Here is a 19,217-nt window from a genome sequence, read left to right as displayed (position 1 = left end):
AAAAAGGGATAACTTGGCAGCTATGGCTCTTGTATATTACATTTTAGATCACCTTATATTCCTGTAAACTGCCCCGTGAGCATGCTTGGCTAATAATAAATATATTTCTAAGTCAAGCTGAAGCTCTTTAAAGGTGCTTTGACCACAGTTGAGCCTCAAAAAACAGTGCTGGATTAATAAGCGTGCCCAGACTGGGGACCTGGTTTAGGGAAAGTGCAGCCCCATCCAGAATATTCCCCTGAGTGGATGAATCAACAATCAACAGTACCTCCATCTTGTCTGGGCTAAGACTCCATTTATGCATAGAATCATAGAACGGTAGAGTTGGAAGGGACCCCAAGGGTCCAACCCCCTGCAATGCAAGAATAGAATCATCTCAACTAAAGCACACCTGATAAGTGGTCATCAATCTGTCCCTTCTGAGGGAGTCCATACCACTGTCAAACAGTTCTTATTGTCAGAAAGTTCTCCATGGTGTTTAGTCAGAATCTCCTTTCCATCTTATCCAGGCCATTACTGGTCAAGGACAAGCACAGTCTAATGAAAAAAATAGATATAAAGCCTGATGTCATATACTACAGTAAATACTAGCTAAACCCTGGGCCAAATTTCTGGATGAATGTTCAACAACACAAGAGAAAGACTAGATATCTGTGGAGCTCCTCCTAAATTACTGCCCAGGGTCAAGCAGTAATCTTCCAGCCCCCTTTCTGGAAACATCCATCCTAAGTAAGAGGGGAAATACAGCCACATAGCCTGGACAACATATCCAGAAGGATACTGTGATTCATAGTATGAAAGACCTGAAGGAAAAAAAAAGACCTGATACATTTTCCTCAAAGGGACTTTGGGAGACAAAGACCTTATATAGTTCTGCTGTGTGTTCTCCAACATGGCACTTTAATTCCACCTTGCTCACTTCAAATACCACTCTAACCCATCAGCGATTCTCTCTTACAATATTTGGTCTGACATACCCAGTAGTCAAAGTGCAAGTACCGTAAGTAACTAGGTACCGCTACAGCGGGAAGGTAAACGGCATTTCCGTGCACTGCTCTGGTTCGCCAGAAGCGGCTTTGTCACGGTGGCCACATGACCACACGGTGGCCGGCTCCCTCGGCCAGTAAAGTGAGATGAGTGCCGCAACCCCAGAGTCGGTCACGACTGGACCTAATGGTCAGGGGTCCCTTTACCTTTACCATTACCTTTACCCAGTAGTCTAGGATGCTATGGTGGTGGTCCTTTGTGGAGCCCCTACAGACAAATCTATTAAATAAATAAATAAAACCTCATCCTGTATCAAAACCCAATTAACCACCGATATCCTGGAATTGGAATGGAAACACAAGCACACTAGTTCTCCAAGGGACCTCAAATATTGTTAATCTAACGGGTGCATACTTGGAAGCTTTGGAATTCAATGATTGCTAAGTCTTTTATTTATGTTAATAAAGAATACTACAAATTTTAGAAGCAAGAATTCCAAATTATTGGCTAATGTGTTTAAAGAGTAAAGATCTTATCAGTGAATGACCTTTCTGGATCTCAGGTTTAGGAAAGTATTTGTGAATTGTTGTTTTATTGTTTGTACCCAGCCCATCTGACTGGGTTGTCCCAGCCACTCTGGGTGGCGGCTTCCAACGTACATAAAAACATAATAAAGCATCACACATTATAAAGCTTCCCTATACAGGGCTGCCTTCAGATGTCTTCTCTAGGTTATATAGTTACTCATCTCCTTAACATAGGAGGGCGTTCTACAGGGTGGGCATCACCACCAAGAAGGCCCTCTACCTGGTTCCCTGTAGCCTCATTTCTCGCATTGAGGGAACTGCTACAAGGCCCTCAGATCAGATCTTCAGTGTCCGGGCTGAACGATGGGGGTGGAGATGCTCCATCAGGTATACAGAGCCAAGGCCATTAAAGGTCAGCACCAACAAATCTGAAGTATTATGTAGATATATACCTCCCCACCCATCCAGATGTTGCACAAATTACAACATATCTTTGGACTCACTCTGTCCCTATTTTGCACCTTTCAGCCTCTTCAGGGAAGCTCTTTCTCAAATAATTTCTAAGAAGGAAACAGGCCATAATTAGAAAGCTTAAAAGTTGCAAGTCACCAGGCCCAGGTGGGACTTCTGAGTGATCCAAACATGTGTTTGAAGGATGTCTTTTGTCTTGCAGTTGTCTGTTCTTGTTAATAACATCATGCAATGAGATGCCATTCCTGATTCCTAGTTGGGGAAGTGGATGATTCTGATACTTAAGCCTGAGAGAGCCCTCCCTTGCTGGAGTCTTATTGCCCCATCTCCCTCCTTCAGCAGGACCAGAAAATATTCACAGCTGTACTTGTGGCATGCATTTCATCTGGACCAAGTAGGATTTGTTTCAAGTAGAAAGATGGTTTCCTCCATCCAGAGGGTATTAAATATACACCACAGTTGACAAAACAGAAATCCCCTGGTTTGTACCCTTAAATGCCTTTGACTGCACTGTGTGGCCTTTTTCAATACTTTTCTTCACAAATACCACTTTGGAGATGGCCCCGATGTGTGTTATATCTAGATTATAGATTCTACCACTGGTAGAAGTGGATTTTGACCCATTCTTCCTCCATACTCTGCCTGCCCTTCATCAGCAGATTGAAGTTTAAGGGGCTGGCAGGGCGGGGGTGAGGATTAACTATGATAAACTGGAGTCCATGTTCTGGAAGATTGGTTCTAAAGATTATCTTTGTGTTTTGGTTCTAAAGATTATCTTTGTGTTTGCTGAAAATGACTATTAAAAGTTGCCCTGTTGTATTCTGGTGTCTAGTTGTGCACTCCTATGGAGTTAATGGAATTATTTGCTCTCAATAATCTTCCAGCTCTTTCTCACATTAAACCTGATTTTAAATCCTTTGTAGCTCCGTATTAGAACTGCAGGAAAAGTAAGCTAGCAGCTGCTCAAATTGTGTGAATAAACACCCTGATATGGAGGTGCAATGGCCAGGTGTTTCCCCTGCACAGTTCACTCTTGACAACTGCAGCGGAAATGCACTGCGATGCATAAGGACACATGTGAGGGAGCATGGCTTAGAAGGATGACAGAATGCCGGCACTAATTAATAAAGACACGGTTACAGCTTTACGTGAACAAAAGGCCTTCTTGCATAAATGTTCATAAATACACTGCACAGTCTAGTCATACGTGGCCTAGATTTTCATCACTTTTCAAACAGTTCTTGACAATAACACTTTTGGGGAATAATTTGTAACTGAAGGTGAAGCTAAAGCAACATTAAGTCTGCCCCTAGAGGACTACCTAAGGCATGAATGTTCCTTGACCAAATGCCAGTGCATTTCTTCTTTCCCCTAAAAGCTACAGGGAAAAAGAATCAGTTCATTTTCTCATGTTAAATAATAGGAGATGTTCTTAAGTCATTTGATTTTATTGATGACACAAATGATGAAGCACATGGAATAGAGTTGCCTAGAGTTTATAATATGGTGGAGTCTATAGCTGGTTAATTCTTCTCCTCTGCTTCCTTCTTTTTCCCATATGTTCTTTAGTTTATATTGGAAAACAGATGTAAGGGGTCTGTAACTAACGGATATAACTAAAAATGCACAAATGTAATTAAGTTATTGGTAACAACCAAGTATTACTTCTCTGTTTAACTGGTATAACCTACCGTTCTGTATTGCCAAAATTGACAATATTACCATGTCTTCTTGAAATCCAGTTTAAATTTTCTGTTCTGTTTTGTTTATATGAAACAAAATGTTTTGTGCTTGACTCTGTGTATCTTGGCTTTATGGAAAACTAATAAAAATTGAAATTAAAAAAGGGAAAGGAACCAAACTCTTTTATGCACATGTGTGTCGCCTGCAGGGAACAGAATGGCAGGTTTCAAAAAGTGAAGGCACTCCTGCCCCACTGCTTTATCAACACTGCAAAAAGCTCAGCACTTCTAGTCATCATAACCATTTTCTAATGGCCTTCTGAACAAGTCTTACTTGGAGGAAGGCTGAAAATAGAAGTCTAGGAGATGTCTAGGAGATAATCTCTCAAGAGTTCATATCCAACTTAGTGTTCCAACTAAGAATAGAACAATTTAGTGAGGAAAAGAAGCGGAGAACTACAGTTCTATACCTCAGTCATGGACACTTTAGCTTGCAAATAAGTATTGCTGACCTGAATAGAACATAATTTCTAAACTATGCTTAGAAATGAAATAGCAGCATTACATAGGGTCAAGCAGCATTTGAAATTAGCCAGGCACCAGGCGCATTTTGCAACAGGACTGTCAGAATGCGAGCATTTCAGGAAATTTTGTCACCATGTATCGCAACTGAGACTCAATAATAAATTTGCCACCACTGGCGCTGATGGCACGGGAGGGGAAATGCCTCCCTGCCCAACTCCACAGTAGTAAAGATCACTGCGGCTTCTGCAGGGAAATGCCATTTCCCTCGATGCAACACGAGTAACTTTTGTGAAAAGGACAAAATGGAAACTAGACTTTCTGTTTTTGCGCCCATAATGTAGGTTCCAGGAGCCATGCAACGGAAAGCTTCCCTATCCTAGTTTCTAACACTGGAGTCAAGCATTAGGCCAGAGGTCAGCAACCGTTTTCAGCCGTGAGCCGGTCCACAGTCCCTCAGACCATGTGGTGGGCTGGACTATATTTTGGGGGGGAAATGAACAAATTCCTATGCCCCACAAATAACCCAGAGACACATTCTACTCATGTAAAAACACACTGATTCCCGGACCGTCCATGGGCCGAATTGAGAAGGCGATTGGGCCGCATCCGGCCCACGGGCCTTAGGTTGCCTTCCCCTGCATTAGACTTTCCACTGCTCAGTCCCAAGAACCAGTCCTACCTTTAACAATGGAACAATGGCTTTTAGTAGTAACGTGAGGGGGAAACACGCATGCAGCACATGGACAAGCATCCTAAGGACAGTACATCCTAAGGACAGTCAAAGTACTTCTGTCCAGCAGCCCAATATAATGCTGGCAAAAAAGTATAACAAGGGTTTAGACGGGTTTTATAACTTTGCTCCACTTTCTTGCATAGGATGCCAATTTAGCTGTTGCAAATGACAGTTCTCTGCTCGCTCCACACCAGCTAAAAGGGGGAGGGGGGAATGGCAGTAGGCTACTTGCGATTCGCCTTGCCCAAATATAAGCCAGACTCGAATATAAGCCGCACCTTGAAAATGCAAGGGGGAAAAAGAAAAAAGACAATACACAAATATAAGCTGCTCGCTTAAAATTCCACAGGCACTCCCACCTGTTCTGTTTTACTGTTTTAGCAGTGATATCGTAAAAGCCAATTTTTGTAAGGTCGCAAATTTAAGCCGCACTTTAATTTTTCATGGTTGGAATTTGGGGGGAAAATGAGGCTTATATTCAGGCCAATACGGTATGTGGAAATTATCTATTGTATAAAGCAATTTAATGTTAGCATGAAGAGGATACTTTTTTTAAAGTAATACTGCAAATACTAATGACACCCCACTATGATCCTTGCTATTTCAGACATACAAATCCTAATTATAGGAAACTGGTGCAACTTACATGATGGTAAGGTGCCCCTATCCTAAACTCTATTGAGGAGCCCCTGGGAGGGGGCTAGTGCTGGCTGAGTGGGCAAGTGAGTGTCAGCCTGAGTTTAGAGGATTGGGTCCTAGGTCCTTCAATGACCAAGCTGAACAGGATTCAGAATAGGTGCGAGACTCTCCTTGCCCCATCCTCCTCCTGCTGCCACTTCCTCAGAGCACCCCTTGGAGGGACTTAAGTGGGCATAGTTTCCACCGGCTGAACTGGGGTGAAGGATTTATGCCAGTGTCGCCACAACTCAGCTGGGAAATCCTGGTGGATTTTGCATTTGGGTTGCACTAATTGCTTCTCAACCTATTTGTTTCACTGTAATCTACATAATTAACTCATGTTCCTGAAATTATGTGTCGTTAAGATGCTCTGGGCAACTTTCCAAATTCAAATTTGTTACTAGTTCACCATGAGTATTATCCAAATAAGAGAGTGGGTATGCACCAAAGGCTAGGGATGGGGGAGAAATCTGTTCCAGTGCAGTCCAAAGCTCAAACAGAAGTTCTGCTGCAGTTCACACATTTGCCATGTGAGCACAAAATGCCTTTGTTGTTGTTGTTTAGTCATTTAGTCGTGTCCGACTCTTTGCGACCCCATGGACCATAGCACGCCAGGCACTCCTGTCTTGCACTGCCTCCCGCAGTTTGGTTAAACTCATGTTCGTAGCTTCGAGAACACTGTCCAACAAAATGTCTTTACGACATCATTAACAGAAAAAGATCACTTTCAACATTGGTTTTATTTTATTCCATTTATGCTAACATCTTTGTGTATTTGTCACATTGGTACTGTGGCAAATTCAGTCAATGGAATGACAAAAATAATGTTGGTTAGAAGTCTGATGCCAGAAGCAAAAACTCTGAACACACTGAATGTGTGCAGGGCTCCAACCATAATTGTAATGAGGGAAGCTGGAACATAAAGGTGAATGAAAGATTCGCTGCATCCAGCTGCAGTATAGATTTCTTGAGGTTTTAGGAATCATTATTATTGTTTGTATACTGTTCAATGCCAAAATAGGCTTCTAATGGTTCAGCATGAAAACCAACTATACAAATACTAAAATACAAATATCCATAATTAAAATACACAATAAAACAGGAGGTAAGTGCATGGGACCTACTAGCCAGAATTATAAGAGCATGCAATCATATACATGTTTGGTAAAGGAAAAGGGACCCCTGACCATTAGGTCCAGTCACGGACGACTCTGGGGTTGCGGCGCTCATCTCGCTTTACTGGCCGAGGGAGCCGGAGTACAGCTTCCGGATCATGTGGCCAGCATGACAAAGCTGTTTCTGGTGAACCAGAGCAGTGCATGGAAACGCCGTTTACCTTCCTGCCGGAGCGGAACCTATTTATCTACTTGCACTTCATGCTTTCGAACTGCTAGGTTGGAAGGAGCTGGGACCGAGCAACGGGAGCTCACCCCATCGCGGTGATTCAAACTGCCGGCCGACCTTCTGATCGGCAAGCCCTAGGCTTTGTGGTTTATCCCACAGTGCCATCCGCGTCCCTTATGTACATGTTTACTCAGAAGTAATTGTGTCCAGGTGGATTTACTCCCAGGTAAGTCCCAGGGACGCGGGTGTCTACACAGGGACGTCAAAGTGCAAGTAGATAAATAGGTACCACTACAGTGGGATGGTAAACGGTGTTTCCGTGTGCTGCTCTGGTTCACCAGAAGCAGTTTTGCCATGCTGGCCACATGACCTGGAAGCTGTACACCGGCTCCCTCGGCCAATAACGCGAGATGAGCACTGCAACCCCAGAGACAGTCACGACTGGACCTAATGGTCAGGGGTCCCTTTACCTTTTTAAGTCTATACAGGGTTGCAGTCCAATTCCACACACACACACCCCTTTCTAGTGGTCCTCACCATATTACTGTTCACAACACATACAAAAACCTGTGGAGGGGAGTCAGCTCTAGGTATAATTACTTCATTTAACAAACTCCCAAACAAGATATGCTTTGGAACCATAACCAGTCTTTAGTAAAGATTATATCCTTTGACATCAGCAAAAAAAAAAACAGGCAATCATGAAGCTTGCTGTGTGACCTTGTGATGGTTTAAAAACTGGAGCCTGCCATGCAACCTCTCAGGGTTGTTTGTGAACCATGTGTTGGTGGCTTCCGGATGCTTGAGGACTAGTAAGTGTGTCACTCACACTTGTTCACACTCTAAGATCAGGTCAGAAGAACAGTGCATGGATTGCAATTCAAACATTGAACAATATATTTAGGAAAATCACAAAAACAGAACAAAACCATTCACCAGGGTGCTGCTGTGCATAATAATAAAGTTGGAGTAAATTTTCCACAAGTGCCCTTTTCAGCATCACCTCAAACTTATGAGGTTCAACCATTGCAATATACTTAAAAATAATAGCGTTCAGATGAGCAAGCCTCATCACATCTCCATCATCACGGGGTGGGGGTGGGGGGGTGAGAGCACAGCCATGTTGTTTGTATCCTTTCATCATTCACATCCTACACCAGAGGTTTTCAACCTTTTTAAGTCCATGGCTCCCTTGACCAACTACATTCTTCCTGCGGCTCCCCTGCAGGGAAATGTGCTCTGAGCCTCAGAAGCGCAGCCCTTGAATGCAGAAACAGCAGCCCCTCACCCCTTTTCGAACACCCTCACCTTGTGGAGTATTCCCTCAGCCTCCTCTCCTCTCCCCCCTCCTTGGGAGTCCTCCGGGAAACCACCACAGCTAGCCCTACTCTCTGAGCTGCGCCCCCCACCCTGCCCGAAACAGGTACCTCCTCATACTGCCCCCAGGGGCCTGGGACAAGGATGCCCCCAACCTTACCGGCCCGACAAAGACTGGCCAAAGGTGAACGTCAGGCCAGCACCTTACTCACCTTGGGAGGCACCAGTGGCACCAGTGGGCAGGGCACCCGCTGAACCTGCATGGCGGAAAGGCTCCCCTTCGGTACAGGGCACTCAGCTCCCAGGTAGGCATTGCACACAGCAAGCAAAAAAAAAAAGGCCAGTGCAGCACTGCCTGCCTGCCCAGTCTCCCACTTGTCTGTCCATTCCCAACAGCAATGGCTGGTGAACTGGCTGGCTGGGCTCCCTCACCTGCTTACTTGCTTACTCTGAGGCCACCTCAGTTCCTGCCAAGTGCCACCTCATGGCCAAACCCAGAGGCACCATTCACACGTGGAGCTTGTAGCCAGGGCTGCTGCAACAAACAGCCATGTAAGCCTTGGTGAGGCGGAGACGCAAGCGGGCATCAGAGGAGGGATGGAAGGAAAGAAAGAGGGATTGAGGCAAGTGTTGCCAACGGCACATGGGCATAGCCAGGATTTTTGTTGGGGGCAGGCTTTCATTGGGGCAGCAGAACCTCATATTTGCATTGATTTTTACTGATGGGGGCAGCTGGCCTCTCCTTCCTTGGCTACACCCATGCCTGACCATGGCTCACTGGTTGAAAACCCCTGTACTAAACAGCGAATAACCCAGGCATCCCCAAACTGCGGCCCTCCAGATGTTTTGGCCTACAACTCCCATGATCCCTCGCTAACAGGACCAGTGGTCGGGGAAGATGGGAAATGTAGTGCAAAACATCTGGAGGGCCGAAGTTTGGGGATGCCTGGAATAAGCCTTCAGGCAGATGGCTACCTAATAGGCAATTAGATGGGTCATTGATTTGTGAATAGAAACATATGGAGAAAACAGCAGCTGTACTGGAAGTTATGTAAGAGATCTATGTAAGGGACAGCAATAACATTAGATTTGGCCACTATAACTTGGTAGGACAGTAAAGATCTATTTTGGGGGACTGCAAACACCCACAGAAACTGTCTGTTGGGTAACACCTGAAATGAAAACATATGGCATACTACTTCCTTCCAAAGACTTCCACACTGCTTACTCTTTTCCGTGTTCTGCTCTGGTTTGCCAGAAGCGGCTTTGTCATGCTGGCCACATGACCTGGAAGCTGTACGCCGGCTCCCTCGGCCAATAACGCGAGATGAGCGCCGCAACCCCAGAGTCGGTCACGACTGGACCTAATGGTCAGGGGTCCCTTTACCCTTTACCTTTTAATGATGGGTGCTTGTCTGCTTTTGGCATTGTTTATTTCTATGAATCATGCCATCAGTGCAGTTAGAATGAGTTTAATACAAAAATACACTTCATCAATTATCTGTGACCCAGGTACAAGCTCTTATCTAAGACCTACTGGTAGCTTGGAAGGTACAAGCAACCATCTTGACCCTTAATGCTTACTGAAAGGATCAGCATAATAATCTGGTGTTGACCGGGAAACTTAATTAACACCCTTATGTAAGTAGGAAACAGACTTTGCACAGACAATGAAGTTCCTTTCAAGATGCCATTCTTATTCAGGAACTGTATGGTCATATCATAGCTGTCAAGTTCTCCCTTTTTTTAAGGGAAATTCCCTTATGCTGAATAGGCTTCCTCGCGAGAAAAGGGAAAACTTGACAGCTATGGGTCATATGGTATTCCCAAATTAAAGACCACGCCCCCTCAACTTCAAAATACATTAGTAAACAGAATGGTAAACTAGCACGTATAACCAATGGTTGAAAGAACTCACTAAGGAAACCCTCTCTCTTCTCCATAGAGTACCTTTGGCCCCAAACTGTACTTAAACCCCAGATTTTCAAAGCTTGGGTTGCTCGCAATCTCCACTGGTATCCTCTTTTTGTTCTATATTCTCAAGGACCAACCTTACACTTTGATAGATCATAAGCAAAGGAACAGGTAGGAAACCTGTTGCTTTCCTGGCATAGGATTCTGAAGGGGGGGAGCCTAACTCTCACAGGAGGTACAGATCTCTGATCCTTGGCTTTCCACTGTCTGCTTCTAGATCTGGACTGGATCCCTCCCGTTATCTTCTCTTTCAATGTGGGTCTGTGGCACATTGTTGCACGCACTCTTCAGGCTTAGGTACTCTCTCTTTGCACTCTATAATTAAGGTGTATAAATGCTTAGTGACTGTATTTATTGCCCACAAATTTTGCTCCCTGAAGCAGCATCTATGTACTCTGTCTCTTTCAGTTTTATGTAATAAACCAATCTTTCTTCATTCCTTTGGTGTATTCCTTTACTGAGTATAAGGTGAAGGGTAATCACATTTTCGTAATGGATGCATATACTGACTCTCTGCAAAAGAATCCGGTCCTTTCTGAGTACACCTGAGTGGGAGGGGGGTTCAGAGTGTTTGCAAGCTATTTGCAAAATGTGGAGACAGGCAGTATAAAACTTATACCGGTAGCTCCAGTTTATAGCTTTATGTGAGCTTTCCCTTAACTGCCAATTGAGAAAGAGAAAGAGAGAGTGTGTCATGTGTCTAAAGTTTTATGGCTTTCAAAGCCAAACCACATTGATTTAAAGGTTGAGGGCTTTGAAGCTGAAACCAACTAAATTTAATGTCAGGGTTGTTGGCTTGTGCACCCCTAAATTTATGTAACATTTGCACCCATCCCCACTTTCCATGCAAATACTTTGAATATTCTTTCTTTTGAGGTTAATTATCTCATGGGAGGGTTTGTACTGTAATAGGCAGAGGCTCGTTTTGCAAGGTCTTTGTGGATGACTCAATGGAATCCCTAATTGTTCATGTTCCATTAAAATTTAGGTAATTTTCTTTCTGCAGTTGCCTTGGAAACACTTATCAACCATTGGCCAGACTTAATACCATAGACAGAAGAACACAAAGGAGTGTCTCAATTTTTTTCTTTAATACATATTTTTTTCGGAACATTTTATGTTGTTCTAAACTATATTAGGTGATATGAACATGGGTCTCTGCTTTTGAAGGCTTGGGTGGCCTCACTTTCATAGAGTGCCCTGGAACACAACTCCTGACCACAACTCATCTAGGACAAAAACCCAGTTTTAGAAGGAGAAAGCATATTCTGAGTGTGACATAAGCAACAGGTAGAACTTTTTCACGACTGCAGAAAAATCTTAAAATCTTGTCAGAACAACCGACTGCCACACCACCATGTGCTGTCAAGAGGTTGCTTAGCAAGTAAGGACATTTCTAGAAAGCCTCCCAGTGTTTGTGCATTTGGGAAGATGTATGTTTTAAATCTGACAGGCCACTAAAACGAAGTGTATGACTTTTTGTAAGGACTGCTAATGTTTAAAATTCAGTTATTTGGGGATTGTTTCATGCTTGCCAATTATATGAGACATATTTCAAATAAGTTAAGAAGTAACCAGGAGAGAGGTTTTGAGGAGTTAGGGAACGGGAGCAAGTTCATGGGGAATCAGAACAGCAAGTAGTAGCAGTGGAGGAGGAAGCTGAGCAGAAGAGGCTCAAGGACGACGACACATTCACATCTTACACTTTTTTTAAAAAAAGAAGAAGCTCAGAATCTGTGCCCCTTGCAGCCTTGCCTCCTGGTAATCCAGCCTTGCTTGAACCAAGAACTATGGTTAATGGATTCGAAGCAAGTCAAAATTCAGAAGTCAACTTTAAGCATAGTTAATTGGTTTGTTCTGCTGACCGAAAAGGTTACTTCAACTCTTTCCACCTTCGGAGGTTTTCTGCTAAAAAAAGAAGAGCTAAGCAGTTCCTTCCCCCATTGGTCCTTAGCTGGAGACTGCACTCTCCCATGGCAGCTTGTGTTTTTAAAAGAAGAAGTTGGGAGAAATGCCACCTCCCTGCATGTCACATATAATTTCAGCCCTAGAAACATGCCTTCCAAGTTGCATGTCAATAAAGTGCAGTTCTCTACATACTGATAATTAAGAACTCTTGCAAACAATAAGCAGGGAGAACCTCGCCCAGTATTTTTTTTTAACAAGTTCCCCTGAAATCAACCATGTCACTGAGCCTAAAGTACAAATCATTTCAGTGTTCTGTCAAGGATTAATTACATTTCCCAAGTTAATGAAAATATTGCCTCATTAGAGTGTTTTACCAGATAGAAATGCCAACCCTTATTAAACTAGCCATATGATGCTCCCTGAAATAGGCTCTTAGTGTTAGACTACAGACTAACAGACCTGACAGAAAGATTATATAACTCTGACATCCTCATTTGAAGAGGCAAAAACAGGAGAAAATGTAGAAAGTCAAATCAGAAATGCTGTGTTCTTAACCGCAAATAATATTTCTCCACCTTCCCCCCACAAAACCCCTTAATACTAATGAAATACAGGAACAATAAAATTATTCTTAAAATACAACAGACATCCACAGGACATCCCAGCTATTATTAAATTACTTAATTGTCATTATGAGCTTTACAGATGTTTTTAGAAAATTATATAACAAGGGAATTGAAGAATGATCAGAACCTCCTTGTTAAAATATCGTGCTTTTGTCTAACGTAAAAGCCTGTATTTTTGGAGGACTATAAAGTGCAAGAAAGGATGTGAAACAGTCTCAAAGAAACCATTCTGTGAACACAAAAGCCAACAGGAGGGCAACATCAGGAGAACAAGCAGCTTTCTGCTTACCCCCAGCACCACTTTCTCCTTACCGTGAATTCTTCCAGTGTTCGGTAGGTTTTGCCCCGGAACTCACAGTAGTTTTTCCTCTCTTTGCACTGCGGGCAACACTGGCTAGTGTCCACGTGAATACAGCGAGGGTGGAGTCCAGGGCACTCGGGCTGAATACACAGAGGGCCCTCTTCAGTGCAAAGGCACGGGCATGCAGAGGGACCTGGAGTAAACTTCTCCCCAATCGCATAAACAAAGCCACTTTCGTCCACACAGCCTTTCCCACGGTAATCTGGATAAGCATATTCCTCTGGAGGCTCAGGGGTACCACCAGCAACATCCAAAAAGGAAGACTCTTCAGCAGCTGGAAACTCTTCCTGAACAACTTCCGTTTGCCCTTGGGCTTGGAGACTCCCAAACTTGCCACTTGTTGTCTGGCTACTCAAAGCTTGTTTTTGCTTAGTCCAAGATTCCTTGTTGGAATAATTTCTGCTGCCCTTGCTTTTCCAGTCTCTGGTGCCCTCTTCCCTCCCACTCCTGCCCATTTCGTTCATTTTCCCAGGTCTTGTCTGATTCTGGCTCTCCCGGGCTGATGTGTGATCCTGCTTTTCTTGGCTTGGTCTCATCTCCTGCTTGTCTTGAATTTTTGCCAGTTTTGGGAAAGATGCAGTGGAACAGAGAGCAACCATCAAGAAGCAAGTCACAAGGAGAGAGCCAGAGAGAGCCCCAATTGCCATCGCAGAAGAGCGTGGCATCACCTAAGGCATCCCAGAAGAGCAGGGCACGCTTCATTCACATCCAAGGGAACCACTCTATCAGGCCACAGTCCCTGGAAAGAGAGCAGTTCAGACACCTCAGTTTTCAGCATGCCTTTTTTGTTCATTGCAAACAGAATATATACACCTTTATCTGTCATGTACAGAAAGTCAAGGCATGCCAGTAAAAGTCTTGGACCTGGGATTTCGAATTACAACACAGCCATGGGTTTGTCTGGCATACTTGAAAAATGACCTGCACAGTTAGCATATTTACCGGTATTTATTTTTAAAAGATAGGTCAGAGATTTGGTATCTTATCATATCATAGGATCAGGGAAGGACACTGAGGGTCATCTAGTCCAACCCCCTGCAATGCAGGAATCCTGCCCATAGCTAACCCTGGGTGGGCTCAAACCACCAACCTTCTGAATAACGCACTGACGCACTGCACCATGGGCTCACCATAAATCATTAGAAAGGATAAATCAATATAATGCGTATGAAAATCCAAAACATCTGGATAAATATATAAATACAAAAATAAATGCTATTTATAAAAAGATTACATTAACGGGGGCAGATGCTGAAGACTGGAGAGGGAAATATTACTGCATTAAATACAACGAAGAGCTCCAAATAAGATAAGCTTTGCATAGCTTTAAACCTTCTTTCTTTATTTTTTACACTCTGAAGAGGGAACAAACTTCACAGATGGCTTTGTTTAAACTGGATGTCCATGGAAGGAAATGAACCTCCTCAAATCACAACAGACTACATAACAAGCATCTGTCAATGTATTTCCATATTCTGACTTTGTGTGCCAGCATTTTCACTAATTTTTCATTCAGTCTGAGTAGAAGAGTTGCTTGCCAGGGAACAAAATTATAATCTAGATTTATGATAAAAGCCCTCACAGAGAAAAATCTCACAGTCCAACAAGCTAAATTCAACAAACTAAAACCAAACTTGCATGTGAATTCCGTACAACAAAATTTCCTAATTTTTCTTTCTCATATACAGAATGTTTCTCATTAGAGAACTGTGGTGTATAATTTAAAGTAAGTTAGAAACAGCAGTCTCGAATAATAAGTTCCCTGGATTAAAGAAAGGTGAATCTAGATGTGTCATCAATTACCTTCCACATTAATTAGCATGTAAAACATGCAACCTCTTCTGTTGCTTGCCAATGAAAATACTTCTTCACACAACAAATAGTAAAACAACTGAACTTGCTCCCACAAAATATAGTGGAGGCCACCAACTTGTATGGCTTTAAAAGAGGATCAGACAAATCCATGGAGGAGGAGAAGACAACAACTGGTGGCTCCTTATCACATGGCTTTGTTCACTTATGCCTCTGAGTACCAGCGGATGGGAATCACCAGAGGGAAGTGCACTCTTGCATTCAGGTCCCCCTTGTATTGTTATTATTATTTATTAAATTTGTACACCACCCTTCACCTGTAGACCTAAGGGTGGTTTGTAAGATAAAATTACAACATAGGCTTCCCACAGGCCCATGGTTGGTCACTATGAGAACAGGATGCTGGACTAGACTGGTCTTTAGCTTGAGTCATACAGTGGTACCTCTAGTTGTGGACACGATCTGTTCTGGGGTGCTGTTCGCACCCCGAAAAGTCTGAAACTAGAGCGGCGCTTCTGCACAAGCGCGGAGCGTGATACAGCACTTCCGCGCATGCGACGAAATCCTGAAGTATACACTTCCAGGTTTGCCGCGTTCACAAGCTGCAAAGATGCAACATGAACCTAACGCAACACGAGGTATGGCTATACAGTTCCTATTTATAAATCAATCAATCAATTGGTTAAAGATTGGTTATAAATTAATACTCCCACCATTTCCACTCAGGTCCTCTATTTTTAAACGTAAATACACCTGATCTCACCTTCCAAGTTCACAGCAGAAATGTCAGCAGCTGAGTCACCATGGGCATGCAAGGGCTAATGCAACTTGCTACAGCATCGCTTCATTCTCATATGTGCAGACACAAACAGTGTATACCTGGCTACAGAAGCTCACTTTTTTATTTTTAAACATATTATCCTTTTCTACAAGAAAATGCTTATAATTCAAGTAAATTCACATCAGGGCAGCAGAGGCAAGCTCCATTTTATCCTGTAATCATTATCGTGCTATGATTTAAGAGAGTATAAAATGTAAAAATGACCGTGCTCAGAACTTTGTTTTATTTTTGTCTGGGTTTGTATACTGCTTTTTGTTCACCACCCCCCGTCCAACATCGGGAATGCAGAAGCAATTGTAAAGCATGGAATGGTGAGTGGGGAGAAATGTTTACTAGGTGCCTCACAGATGACTGTGGGGAGGGCCTGCAAGATCATTAAGTCCAAGGACTAAAATGATCTTGGGGAGAATGCAAACTCCACAGATGTTGAGAAGCCAGAAGGAAAGGAATGAAAAATAAAATGAAGAACCATCGTGGTGTAATGGATAGTGCTGGATTTGAGACTCCTTAGTTCACTTGAACAAATCAGTTACATTTGCACATCTTAAAGACTAGAGTGTCCTGAGCTCTCCTACTTCATCTGTTCAGATGCCTGGAAACGGGCGCCCTTACGAAGGGTCTGCTCCATCTTTTCACATTCACTTCTGGTGATCAAAACATGCAAAAGGCCCCTTAAAGAATGGCAAAAAAACCCAATATGTTCAACTGTAGACCATGGAGATCTCTCTCCCAACCAGGGCTTTTTTGTAAGAGAATGAGGGAGGCGCTCCTGCTGAGTACCTCTCTTTCTAGAAAAATAGCACTGCTCCCAACCCATTTCTAATTCTAGCACTGTTGTTGTCTAATTTAGTTAGCATCTTACAGCTCAACTCACCTTCAGCCTCAGTTTCCCTATCTGAGAAATAATACCCCAGGTTGGTAAGGAGTATGAAGACTGTAAAGCACTTTTCATGTTTCAAAATTTCATGAAGAAAATGAGGAGCAGTTCAGGGTTCAGACACTTGGGAACCTGCTAAAACCTCTGAGTTGAAAAACAAGGCAAAACATTCTAATACATTAAAAAAAAACAGAGATAAAGACTGTAGTTTGTTAAGGGTGCTGAGAATTGCAGCTCTGTGAGGGGTACACTACAATTCCCAGGATGCAGCCACAAAGAAATGGCCTCTCTGAGAATGGGAAATAATTCCCCGGGGATTGTCAGGAGAATGAAGACTGCAAGGAACATTTCATGTTTCAAAAAGTCCCAAACAAAATGACAAAACAGTGACAATAATAAAATGAAGAGAACACCTCAGGGTTCAGGGAGGCTACATAACCAGCAGACATTTGAGGAAAAGAACCCTCTCTGCCCCCTGGAGGCTGTACAGGGGCTGGTTGGGGTGGTAGCTCTTTGAAGCGTAAACTACAGTTCCCAAGATTCTTTGGAGGAAAATGTGTGCTATAAAGGCGATGGTTTGTACACACCGACAGACGGACAAACAAACACACTCACACTGTAATGGCCTTATTTGAAGACAACCCCGCTCCTTCCGGGGAAACAAAATGCAGCTTGCTTCTCCATCTTCGAGCCAATTCCAGGTGGGCATGTCGGGAACAAGCCAAGCAAGCCGCTACTTCCAGGAGCCGCATTTGGGCAGCGAGGGAGGAGCGGGGAGTGCGCCGAAGGGCGGCAGCAGCACCACCGGGGGCGGGAGGGGGGGCTGCCGGGGCTGCAGCTGCAGCTGCAGAGAGGACCCAGCCCGGGCGGGGGAAGGAGGGGGCGGTAGCCCGGGAGCTGGTCCGGCGGCGGCGGCGGCGGCGGCTGCCGCAAAACGAAAAGGTGCCGCGAGGCTCTCGGCTGCAGAGGCTGATCGGGGCTGCCGACGCCGCGACACACGACCCAGCCCCCCCCCCCCCGCGAAACTTCCCTGTTCCCCAAACAGGCAAAAGTTCCCTTTCGTGAGGGGAAGGAGGAGCAGGTGGACCTCGCCCGGCGTTGTTTACCTTTGCGCGCATAGCCCGAGGAGCAGCTGCCCTTCGTTTCCCGTCAGCGGCGGCTCTCCTCGGGGCTGCTCGCTCCCACCCTCGGCTGCTCCACGAAGATGAGCGGGTGGACGGGCCGCCGCCGCCGCCGCCGCCCTGGCCTCCCCTCCGCCTGGGCGCGGGCGCAGAGAGGCGGGCGCGGGTCCGGACTCCTCCCTGGGCGTCTTCGCGCTGCGGTTCCCTGGCTCCGGCCGCCTCCCTCAGCCTCGTCCGGAGGGGCTCGCCTTGCAGCCTCCGTCCTTGGTGCTGCCGCCCGGCGAGACGCCGCCGCCGCCGCCGCCTCAGTCTCAGACGCGCAGCGAGCGAGCGAGCGGCTGACGCGGGCGGGGCGGGGGCGCTTGTGTGGCGCAAGTCGAGCCGCGGCCGAGGCGAGGGCGCCGCGCGGAGCCGGCCGCTTCCCGCCTGGTTTGCGCCCAGCCCGCTGGAAGAGGAGGCTCTCGGGAGGCGGTGGAGCGGAGGCTGAGCGAAGCGGCCAGCGGGGCGGGAGGCGGGTTGGCGCCTGAGGCGAAGCCCACCCTCGGCTTCCCGCTCCGCCCGCCAAGACGGGCCGAGGGAAGGAAGGGCTCCGTCGGGATCGGCTGCCCCGGCAGGGCGCGCGGAGCAGGCTCGGGGGGAGACGGGGCGGCGGCGGCTGGGAGGGCAGCAGCTTCGAATCCGTCGAGCCCAGCAGGAAGAGCGCGCGTTCGAAGATACAACACTACGCACATTATTACTCTCGTTATCCATTTATTTGTACCTGCTTTTTTCTGCTGACGGGGACTCAAGGAAGTGTACAGATGAAAATAAGAACAGCTCAAAACGCCCAAGACCAAGAGGAAAGGGGGGGGACCAATGATTTAAAAACCATTAAACAAAATAATGGAAAAAGACTCTTTGTATATTAAAAGATCTATTACAAGCATACAGTATTATTATATTGGTTGCTTGATGGCATCCTTCCGTCTCAAGAGACAATGGAGTGTGCCTCCAGCGGTGATGTCAAACCAATGTTTGCCGCACCAAAGTGACCTTCCTGGGGCACAGGCCTGGGGGGGGGGGGTGCGGAGGTCCTGGGCTGCCAGATGACAACCTCGCTGGTGTGGTCCAAAGGAAAGCAGGGCAAGACGTTTGGCACCAGCTTGGCTTACAGAGCCTTACAGACTCTACTCCAGATTTGTGGAGGGTTTAATCCTGAGCCTTTTTTTTCTCCTGAAGAGATCCTGGAAGCCGGCAGAGACTTAGGATCAGTTTCTCCCTTCTCCTAGGTGGACTAGCCCCATCTTGCCTCCCACTTCCCTCTACAGCACATGCACAAACTGCCTTCTTGACCATTGGACCAATTCTTGGTCTCCTTTGCCTGTCTTTGCATGCAGGGGAAGTCCTTAAATCACCAAGGGATTAAGACCCATCAGCCAACCTCACCTGGTCTA

At 45.3% G+C, this 19,217-nt stretch overlaps 1 protein-coding gene across 2 annotated transcripts in view; it reads right to left on the bottom strand.

The window, feature by feature from the left end:
- VWC2 (von Willebrand factor C domain containing 2) overlaps nucleotides 1–18,403 on the bottom strand; it is a 30,344-nt gene extending 11,941 nt beyond the window's left edge. Inside the window, exons 1-2 of one of the 2 annotated variants that reach the window (XM_035108703.3) lie at nucleotides 17,770–18,403; nucleotides 13,085–13,872 (exon numbers count right to left, since the gene is read on the bottom strand). In XM_035108703.3, the coding sequence (XP_034964594.2) occupies nucleotides 13,085–13,798 (714 nt within the window). In that variant the 5' untranslated portion in view covers nucleotides 13,799–13,872; nucleotides 17,770–18,403. Of the gene's footprint in view, nucleotides 1–13,084; nucleotides 13,873–17,278; nucleotides 17,425–17,769 lie in introns of those variants that run through there. The other variant, XM_088654982.1, reaches the window with a different exon arrangement.
- Nucleotides 18,404–19,217: the final 814 nt, after the last annotated feature.

This window comes from Zootoca vivipara, chromosome 12, assembly GCF_965207765.1.
Source record: "Zootoca vivipara chromosome 12, rZooViv2.hap1.1, whole genome shotgun sequence".
NCBI lineage: Eukaryota > Metazoa > Chordata > Lepidosauria > Squamata > Lacertidae > Zootoca > Zootoca vivipara.
Note: the sequence above shows the minus strand (reverse complement) of the source record. Positions and strands in the feature narration are given on the sequence as shown.